The sequence below is a fragment of the Corvus hawaiiensis genome, chromosome 3, assembly GCF_020740725.1.
Source record: "Corvus hawaiiensis isolate bCorHaw1 chromosome 3, bCorHaw1.pri.cur, whole genome shotgun sequence".
In the NCBI taxonomy this organism is placed as follows: domain Eukaryota; kingdom Metazoa; phylum Chordata; class Aves; order Passeriformes; family Corvidae; genus Corvus; species Corvus hawaiiensis.
The window spans coordinates 67,870,050-67,881,394 of NC_063215.1; the positions used below are offsets into that span (position 1 = coordinate 67,870,050).

The following is an 11,345-nucleotide window of genomic DNA, read 5'->3' on the forward strand; positions in this document are numbered from 1 at the left end:
TTCTCGCGGCCGGGCAGCGACGCGGGCGGGAGGGGCGGAGAGGGGGTTCCAACCTCCGTTACCTTCCCAGAGGAAGTGGCCGCCCTCCCGCCGCAGGAACTTGTACCAGAAGGGGCTGGCGGCGTCCTCGTCCGGCACCGCCACCTCCGCCAGCCACAGCGCGGGCTCCTGGGCGGGCAGCGGGGCGCTCGGCCGCGCCCGCCTCATGGGCACGGCGCGCCGCGGGTCCCACTCGCCCAGCTCCGGCCGCGACCCGGCCACCAGCAGCTCCGCGCCGCCCTCCGTCACCCGGGCGGGCAGCACCACGCCGAAGCGGAACAGCATTTTACTGCCGCAGAGAGAATGTGGCTTAATGAAGAGTTCTGGTACTGCTACAGGACGGCTGGGAACGGGGCCGCCGCTGGGAGGCCGCCAGGGCCCGCCCTTCCGCCGGGGCCGGGGGCCGGACACCGCCCGTGCCCCTTGGCTCGGCGGAGTGCGGGCAGCGGCTCCTTCGGGCGGATTTGTTCCCGGTGCGGTTGTGTCGGGCTCTTGGCTGCCGCACGCACGTAGCCGAGAGAACTCCCCCTCCGAAAGTACCAGCTGGGAGTTCAAACAACACCGACCCCCGATTGCCTCCTAAAGTGCGGACTGGGATGGAAAATCCTCCCTGCAGCTAAACACTGGCTCTCCTGGTTGCCAAAGGCTACGCATCACGTATGCTGACTTTAACAAGGATTATTGCTGCATTAAAGGAAGCCACTGCAATTACTCTGAAGAGCCCAGGCTTAATTTAGCGCAGCAAACACATCATTAAAAATTGCCATACGTGCAGCTACAAACAAGGACTGGCTGCAAATAATGCTTTAGTGTTCATGATGTTTGTATCTTTCCCGCTGACAGCCAGCCAGTCGTGGTGAGAGCAGAAATGTGAAATTCTGAGGGAGGTTAGAAAGCTTTTTAAAAAAATCTGCAGCTCACTGCACGCATTCTGTTTACAAGCAGAAGGGGAAAATTTGGCAACTCCTACGTGTAGCAATATTCAGGACTTACAAAGACTGACTGAGGAAGAGGATGCAATCCAACCATCATAGAGTGGTCCCTGCTTGAATACACGCATTTCAGAAGCTTTTAAGGACAGAAACAGAGGAGTGGTAACTTTATTTAGGTCAAGTTCTGGGAACAGGATGAAGGCCTTTCAGTGAGTCAAAAGAAATCCTGCCTCAAAAGATGGCTGTTTGTTTCCTGTATTCAAGGGTGACGACACTGAAGTGTATATGCTGCCAAATTTATTTTTAAGAGTGCTTTAGCTGATTTTCGCTGATACTCATTGAACTTGTGCAAGTGATATGCCACCACTTTTCCAGACGTAACCAAAGCTAATGGAATTCTTGCTGTCCTCCATTTCTACTAGCAGCCGTCTTCACTGTAGCGCTGCTGCCATTGTGGAACAGTGCATTACATTTTAATCTCTGTTTTTGCTCAGCCTTACAGTTGAGCTGCCCATACTCTGTCTCATAATTGTCTTTCAAATATCTATCTCTTTACCATACACCATCTTAGCAGCATGGACAAGACAGAATATAACAAGTTTGGGGTTTTATCCTAAAGCTCAAGCATGACAGGAGTGCTAAAACCACCCCAGCATATTGTGTCTACATAAAACCATATGCTTCTGTTCATTCCAGTCACAGTCTCAGCTAAGAAACTGCAGGATCCAATAGTACATCTGATTGACAGTTTAGTTCCCGGCTGTTGTCTAAACCTCAGTGTAAAGACAGACCAGCAACTTTCATCTTACATGCTTTATGCCTGTAACTGTTGAGTCCTCATATTAGAGCTGTAAGCCTTGTGGAACAATAAAAAATTGTTGCATAGACTTTGATGTGTCAAGTGCTATCTTTAAAAATAATTCAGTCAATTTCTTCTCCGGGATCTGCCTTAATCCATTTTGTGGCAGTCAATATTGTGTGTTAGATTAAGGTTAAAGATGACAGAAAGTTGCCATCTTGATTTCCTGTGGTTTCCTCAAAAACCCTAGTGCAGATTAGGATTAGGTTGAGAGAACAACAGGAAGGGCTGAAAAACTGGATCTGCTGATGGATCCTGCAAGACTGAGAAAAAAACTAGAAATGTAGATTGGCGTGGGACGTCCCATGGCTGGGGACAGTGGGAATAGAAGAGCAGTTTATATTGGTGAAATTGCAGGCTGAGTGAGGGCTGTAGACAGGATAAAATTCATTAGCATTAGATCTGAGACTGAGAAGCTAAAGGTGCTGTAAGGTTTGTGTTTAAGGTCAAGAAGCAAAGGCAAATGTATGTTTTTGCCCTGTTAGATTTGCATAGTCTGTGATTTGTCATCTTCTAAACTGGAAGTTCAGCTGGAGTAAAGGCAGGGGAGGTGGGGAGGAGTTACATTTACTGGTAATATTTGGGATTGAAGGAGTTGATGAAGTACTTCCACAGTTGAGCCATTGCCATAACCCTAAATTTAGCTTTAAGTGTCACCCTAAGCCTCTTAAGGAATTAACAATAGTTTCCTTTGCCAAAATGACCTATTATCCTAGTACTGCCTGGCCAGTGCTCTTCCCCTGCAGTCCTCAACACTATTCTGAAACCTAAAAGCTTTCCCTATAATCCAGTCATCTTTTACAACCATGAATTAAACATGACTATTTCCTTTTTTTTCCCCCACTATCGTAAGTCCTCATTCCAACTTGGCAAGCCTTACGGTTCCCATCAAAAAGCTGTGGCATAAAGGGGCCAAAACCCTAATAATCAAGTTGCTTTTAACTGTCACAAAAACTGTTGTCAGTTGTTGATTCCTATGGGAACAAACTACCATCTTAGTGGTCTGTCTGAATTGTAATAATAAACGTTGTGCATTTGTGTCCCTCACAGCTGTTTAGGATCTCTCAGTATACTTAACTTACAGCAGCCTCTTGCTGACTGGAAGCCTTGATTGACCTCAAATCAAACAGTGAACTAGCAAGACAGTGAGGCTTAGAGCCAAGTTTATTTTAAAGCCTTCAGTTTATTGTTGCTGCTACCATCCCAGGCATTTGCTAAAGCTGTTTCTAACTGGCAAAGGGGGAATTGTATGAAAAAGAAAAGCTTATTTTTTCACATTAGTGTGCAAGAACAGACTCTAGAGAATCACAGTCTCTGCAAGAATCAATTGCTTCGTGGATTTCGCCTAAATTGTGCCAATACATAGTAGCCTTATGTAATTTCCAGCTAATTAGCTGGCTTATTACCCAAAAATTGTGCAGGTGATGGGGATCTCACAGGAGGACTCACCGAGGCTGTGTACCAGCTTAACATCAACCCAGAGTTATGCCTTCAGTTTCTGCCTAATGGCTGTATCTGAAAAGATTCTAGGGAAAAGTTTGAATGTCCAGAAATTGGAGCTGTGACTTTATTTGCAGACATGTAAAACACATTAAAGGCATTTTCACTTGCTGTGCACTAAACTTTTGCAGAATCACAGTTCTAACTTTCTGCAGAAGTCCCTTTAATTTCTTATAGTGTCTCTTCCAGGCATAAAATTGTCATGATATTTTTGTGAACCTAGGAGTTTTGAACCATTGGTTACAGACAAAAAACTTGAGTAAAGTATTGCTGGCTGAAATTTTAGTGAAGACAGTAGTTGAGAAGTTTGACAATATACAGCAGTTCAAAATTAGCTTTCCAAGTGGAAAGTAATATTTTTCTTCACAATTTTCTTATTTGAAAAGTGTCTACTAGGTATAGAGACAGCACACAGTTACCTGATCAACGTGAACACTACTAAAATGACAGATGAACTTAATAGTTCCATGTTGAGGTAGCCTGTGTCTGCAGTGTACGTGTTCTTTACTGATTCCAAACTTTTACCCCATGGCCCAGTTTGCAGCTTGGAACAGCTTTATCTGTTTTTGCTGTACAGTGATCTCAAATGATAATATTTCCAAGTAGGGAAATCTGTAGTGAAGAGAGAGAGTTTGAATAACAAAAACAAAACACAAATACAGAAAGGATCTGGTTGGAGAAGGGAGGGGGTGTCCCTGATTGCAAGTTGTGGGTGATGTTTAGATTAGCTGTGCTCCTTCCTAGACTTGCCTTTCTTCCCTTTTTAGGTCATTTTCTTTCTTGTAAAGATACAGAGAAAGTGTTACTGCAATTTCCAAATGTTTCTGCTAATTATAGAAAAGAGAAAGGCAGCACATGGTATGCAGTCTTGCTTGTAAAGAGGCAAACATTTATATTATGTGATAAGCTGATTTAGATATATTAGTGATTTGGGTAAAATGTTCATTGCTGAAAAATTTAGACAGCCAGTATTTCTTCAAAGAGATTGAGATAAATATAAAAGAAACCCTATTCTAGTGCAAATCATTTAAGACCACTAGTTTAAGTTAATTATGTTGATTAATCTAAAGTAATCAATCTATGGACCCAGACCTTCTAATTGAATTCTAACTGTCCCTCTCATAACAATTATGATAGAACTATGAACTAATGCTCTCACCATTAGTTCTAATTTGACAATACAGCAGCTAAGAAATACTTTTATAGTCTGAAGACTGAAAGAAGACTGAGAATTAAAGAACTTGTTACCAGATAAGCACTGCTATTCATAATTTTTAGTTTTAAGTTGAGCTATGTGAGAGCAGTGATAACTGCATGAACCATTTTAGCTGCTTATTGCTAGGAGTAGCCTTTTGTGCAGACTAAGCTCCACAAGTTCTGTCAGGACTGACCATTTTAGGAATTGTGCTGAAAAATTATACTGCAACAATAGGTAGGACACTACAGGAGATGGTTTCCACTTTCTGCATGGGGGTTTATGCAGCATGTTTTAAAAAAAGTATGTTATTTTTAGAAGTAACTAGGCAGTATAAATATGCAATAACATTACAGTAAACATTACAGAAATACATACAGGAATAACTCATCTGGTAGGTTTCTTTTTTCAACATCCAATAAAGCCATCTCTGCATCCTGCCCAGCCTCGTACACCTTGGGAGCTGGAAAAAGTCCCAACATATTTCAGCACAGGGCCCTTTCAGGATGTCCTATCAGCCTTACCCAGAAATCAACCAATATCGCAGACTAGTCCAGCACATGGCTCCTTTCCTGCTCAGAGTGAGCCACAGTTTTTGGAGGGATGCTCCAGGCCATCTGTGGTGCATTTGCACTGGGATGCTATGTCCCAAGCAAACCCAGAGTTCTGGTAGCCCCAGCAGGAACCTGGCTCTTCTGCCGCACACAAAGGGATGAGAAAGGCCAAGTGCTTACTTGGAGATCAAAGCACCTTGAGCTTCTGGAGTGAAAAACAGTATGTAGCAGTAAATCATTACTCATTATAATACTCATTATAAATATCAACTTATTATAAGCTTCGTTTCTGAAACCAGCCTTTTACCACCAATGTTTTATCAAGCTTCTAATTAAAACATCTACATCAGGGAAAAAAGAAGTGTTTTGGCTGTTTAGAAACAAGACGGTGTAAAAACAAATACTTGACTATATGGAATAGCAAAACTTCATTTCATTAGTTAGGAGAATGCAGTCTGACCCAAAACTTACATGAAATATGACAGATTAATTTTTAAGTAGAACAATGTGCCTGCCTTTTCTCTGTGGACACTTAAATAATACTTCCACTTTCAAAAGCAGATGCTCACAGATCCTAATAACTGTGCTCCAGTCTAATGCACCCTCTGTACCTGTGCAGGGTTGCAGTGTTCTTGGGATCCCCAGCAAATTACTGATTGATAGAAAGTTCCTGTGTATTATACTCCTGGGACCATTTTAAGAAAAATTTAATTGTTTACTTTTCATTATGCAAACTTTTTAATTGCAATTGTTTTATGCATGACCAACAAAATTTCAGGAAGTCACACACAGCATTAGATATTGAGTAAAAGGTGAGAGAAGCAACCATGGGAAAGGAAGTTTGACAAGAAAACTTTCTCCTCAATATGTGCTTAAGCAATAGGTTTCTAGCTCCAAAGCTAACTGGAATTTAATACACAGCCTAGAAAAAAATTGTAGTCTTGCTGAAAAGTCTGACTAGATTTTAGGTAACTTAGAACTGTTTTATTGTATAATGATTAAACGGACTTGGAACAAAAGCTGCTTGGAACAGTAAAGAAAAACCTTTACTGTTTTTTAAAAAATTAGGCACAAACTGAAGGATATTATCCTTCAAGCCATGGCCCTATATCAGAAAAGGGAACAGAAAAAAATGAAATGTAGAAACAATTATTCATTTAAGAATACAATTCTCAGTGGTTATTTTATGCTCCTCATAGTGCAAGAAATCAAACTTACTGGTGACTGACTGCAGTTGGATCAAAAAATAAATCCAGAAGTTATCTTTAGAGCAAAACATTATTTTTAAGGTCTAGGAAAAGTGGCAGCAGAAATAAAAAAAAAATGTAATTCAGAAACCACCCTGCTCCCTACCCAGTAGTCCCACCACATATGAAAAATAAGAAGAGGTTATATCACCAGCCAAATCTAATAAAACAGAGATTTAATGCTCAAGTATATAACAGCATACAGAGTATCTACTCTCTTCTTTCCATATATGAATCTGTTGCTGTATCACTGTATCAATACAACACATTGCTGCTGCTTATATTCTTGGTTTCATGTATTTACCAAATTTTCCAACGCACATCTCTTTATTTTAAAGAAACTTTATTTTGGCTGATTTGGCAAGCTTCCCTAAATTCATGTACCTGGCACACAAATAATCCTTGCTAAGAAACAAACACTACTTTCATCCCGAAATAAAGAAACCCTTGGAAATAGGAATTGCAGTCTAGAATGAGAGTGTAAACAGCCTGCAACTTAGCAACCTTCCACAGGCCATGGCAACAGCTTGCAGCCAAGAACCAGATGTGTATGACATACTTTGCAGACTAGATCATAGACAGGGGACTCCTGCTACTTAATTTGGTGTGTGTATGTTGTTGTGTACCATAGTAACCTGTTTCCACTTGAGCTCAAGTTCTCACACAGATGCCTCCCCATTAGCACAGCCATTCCTCAAGGTAATGCCACAGAAACCACAGCTGGCTACTCAGGAGCTGTTCCTGGCCCCTAAGTCAGCAGTCGACCACTTGGTTTTTTCTTCATCTGTTTTGAAGGAATAATGGATTTTGAAGATCAGCCCAAAACCATTTCAAGTCATGTTAATGAACAGTATTACAACAGCCTTTAAGTACAGCACACACTTCAAATATTCTCCATGTAGAGCTACCCTTGAATTACACATACATTGTCTTGAACAGCTATGAGAACACTTGAAGTTTCAAATGAATCTTTCTCACTGCTTACTTTTTATTCCTTACTGAATGAAACTATAATTATACAAGCTGTCTGAAACTTTTTACATCTGCTCCCTCTAAAGTAGTTTTAAGTCTGCTGAAAAATAGCACTGTGATCTAATTCTCAGAGATTCCTTCTTGGTTTACTTCTTTACATTAAGTAATCTGCACTCTTCCATAAGCACAAATTCTCAAGCCAAGATCTTTAAGGCTTAGTGCTATATAAAATATTGTTGCCGAATACCTTTCCTATTCTGAGATAAATCTAAATAGAAAAGTTAACAAATTCATATATTAATAACAGGCATTAATTTGGCCAAATTTGCATAATTCTCAAGTATTACCCTCATGACTTCAAATTCCAGGTAAGTGGAATTATTTTCTTATCAGAATTAGTTTTTGCTTGATAGCAAAACCCTTGTCTGTGAAACTTGTAGAATAAATCCTGATCTGATCTCTCGCTTTTTAGGTTCCTGCCCATAGAACAGTAAAATAGAGTTTTTAAAAATATATTGATACAGGAATTGTTGGAACTAGTTCCATGCAAACTTCAAGCAGTTTTGAGCTCCTGTCAGCCAACTAACAATTCTTTGTAGCATGTACTAGAATATCATGTTCCAAGTTCCCAAGAACTTAAAGAACAGGTTTTTTACACTGCACACATTTATGAGTAATTTTAATTTATTACCAAATACAGCTATCTCAGTGGATAAAATGTTTCTAAGAAAGAAAAGGCAAAGAGAATAAAGCTGTTAGACTGGCAGTCTGGATTGACAGGGGCAGCACAGTGAAGCACTTGATGTGCCACTATTAGATTTCCTTTGGAAGCAGCCACATTCTAAATGAAAGCAACAATTCAACTCTGCATTTTCATTTTGACTCTAAGTATGAATATGCAAATAAAATAACCTTTTTTACCTTAGTGATCAATGATACTGATATTGTTAGTGCTCACTACCCTGAACTGCATTAAATGACACATAAAATAAACTATCCTTCAGCATTTTGCAAAGACTGTGGTGTGATAGCTCAATCTGTTGCTTCCATAATCAGAAATTCTGAGAGTATCACTCCTGGCCTAATGAATGTAACTGTTGTGTTATTGCACAGTTCCTCCTCACCAGGAACAAGAGTTTATTACTTGAGGTATTGACTCTGGGTTCCAAGTACAACAGAGCACTTGTCTTATCACCTTTGCTTTCTGAATTACCTCGCTTTCAGCTGTACACACATTGCTTTCAAACTACATAAATTCTATCAATATAAAATAATAAGCTAAAATAATTGACAGGGTTTCCTTCAACTCTATTTCTAAAGAGTGATTATGCACACAAAAAGCACATTTAATATTTGCATGTTGATCTCCATGCTCCCTTAGTCACTGCAGATACTTGTTTGTCTCTATCAACCATCCTCCTGTGGGTTGGAAGTAGAGAGTCTGGCAAGTTATTAGCGTCAATAAAAAAAAACCAAGCCTGTTTCCACGTGTGACCAGTGGAACAATCCATGCTACAGCATGGTTAAAGCCAAGCACTGCAGAAGATGTGGCAATCACAGACCTATCCACATCTGTATAAAACAACCATCTGCAGCACAGCAACATCGGTATTTGATTACAGAAAGATCTTATGCCAAACAAGCATAAGACTTAGACTTTTTTAGATCTAACACTGCAAGAGCTGAGCCCATCATTATTTGCCTCCAAAAACTGAGCCAAGGTGGCATATTGTGCTGTAACAACTCAATTATATCTACCTTTTAATGCTTTTCCTTTTAATATTTTTACGGAGAGAGACAAACCAGTATTCATATCATTCTGGTCTCCACGTCTTTGTAGGGAAAGTTAAACCAACCTTACTCAAATGAGGTTCTCTAACATTGTTAAAAACTAAACCGCAGAAGGTAGGTTTTTCTTTCTTCATATTTAAAAAGCATGAGATAAAAAGCACTGTCAGTGCCTTCATTTGCTAGTAGAAAGATTCAAAGTGACTTTAGCAAAACCATTATTTTTTGGAAGTTGAAAGCTAAGATTTTATGGGAGGTAACAGATAAATCCATATCCTCCTTTGATTTTATCACCACATAAAGAATTATGTACCTCTGGAAATACATGATTTCATTTTCTGTGCTTTCAGACCATCTATTTTAAGCCATGGGTATTTAACATAGGTGCAAGTTTTAACTTTTTATTTTATGAAAATAAAATTGCTGTTTATAAAGCTATGCAAAACGGACTTTTACGTATAATTTATGCTAATATGACTGCAGATTAAAAGGCTCAGTGGGAACAGCCAGTGAGATATTATTATTTTTGGAACAATGCCAAGAAAATAACAGAAATTAGGAAAAAAGGTAATATTGCAAAGAAGCTGTTCTCTCTCTGAACTACACAGACACCAAGAGAGACTGATTCTTTTTCTACTGCTGCCCTCAGCCATGTTTTCTGCAAAGCTCTGTGGATTTCATGAAAGCTCACAATCAATCAGCTCAATGTAAAGGGGACTATTAAACTTTAGCTACTGATTTGGGGTTTTTTTTTGAAAATTGCAATTCTCTGCCATTCAGAAATGCTTGCAAATATAACAGCTTTTTCTTTAGTGACATGTCATTGACTAGAGACCTATAAAAGGGAAAGCTACTCAATTGTTTCATGGCAGTGGACTAGAGTGATGGATGAATGGCACATTATTGCCTAGAATGGCTTATTTCAGACCTGGAGAGTTAGTACTTTGGTTTAGAACTGAGACGTATTAGAAGCAGCAACCCATGTGACCTGGATTAGAACAGCCTGAAAATTGCATGGAAGTCAAATGAATCCCCTCATTTCCCCACAAACACCTCTTTATGTAAATTTAGTAATAGTGTTGATATATGACAGAATATGAATATGTACAAACATCTATGCCATGAATATGTATAACATATAAGTTAACAAACTTCAGATTATTCTACTGAGACCAAAAACACTCAAAAACCTGTGAAAAGTTGTTCTTTACATAGTAAATCCATCTGGTATCACTTTTCACAAGTTACTGGTAGTCTTTCCTAAGTTCTGTTAAGGTTTATGTCCATACCACTAGAGAATGAGTGATTTTACATTTATTATTCTGTATTTATTAATATTTGCTTTGCTGTAGCACATCTTTGTTCAAACATTACTACCTGCATGAATTCAAGGAGATAGAAACCAACTCATTTGATACGTTGATCCAACTAAGCATAAAATTAACTCTACATGGATTTCAAAGAATTACTATAGTCATATAGCTTTAGCATCTCACTTCACTTAAATGTGACTACATCTATATGATCCATATAGCAATAAATAGTGATTTTTCTTTTTTCCTTACACAAGTTGCATTATGGGTAAGTTCATGAGAACAATTGCAATTACAAGCTGTGGGGTCACATGTGTCTGGGGGCCGGTTACCCTTACCATGGGCAAGTCCCCAGATAATGATCCTCATGATAGTTTCAGCTTGAGCACAACTCTAAAAGTTTACCTCTATGGATACAAGTAGTCACTCTAACCTGGTCAAAATATGGAAGAAAAACATGCTCATATGAACTTCATGCAACCATAAGGTACTTTGCTCAAGATCTGAAGTTGCATAGCATGCATCAGTTGGCCACTTGTTAACTTTTCCCTGAGCTCTGCTAGGTCACCACAGCTGCCAGGGAATACTCATTCACTTTGTGTGTTGTTCTCACTAAGTACCATAGTTAACAGTAAGTTGCTCAATTTCTGTCAACCAAGAGTGGCTTAAAGTTCAAATAGAATATTCCAAAAGCAGGCTGTGCCCTATCTTTAGAGCAGTAGTTTTTAAACCCACTTTTGCTGAGAGCATACCCGTGGTCAGAGCAAAATTAAAGACCAGATACAATTTATCTTAACCATCAAAAACATAAATGATTCCATATTCTCCACCTATTTCAATGATTTCTTACTTACATTTTATTTCATCTCTGGATGTTCTGGCCAACCTTATTTACCACATCTCTGCACAAGGTAACTAATTCATACAGGTTTCTGTGTGTTATTCT

At 39.3% G+C, this 11,345-nt stretch overlaps 1 protein-coding gene across 1 annotated transcript in view; it reads right to left on the bottom strand.

Moving 5' to 3' along the window:
- The window catches only part of EPM2A (EPM2A glucan phosphatase, laforin), a 42,907-nt gene extending 42,503 nt beyond the window's left edge, over nt 1–404 (bottom strand). The window contains exon 1 of the mRNA XM_048297737.1: nt 63–404. Coding sequence (XP_048153694.1) covers nt 63–324 — 262 coding nt within the window. The 5' untranslated portion in view covers nt 325–404. The remainder of the gene's footprint in view (nt 1–62) is intronic.
- Nucleotides 405–11,345: the final 10,941 nt, after the last annotated feature.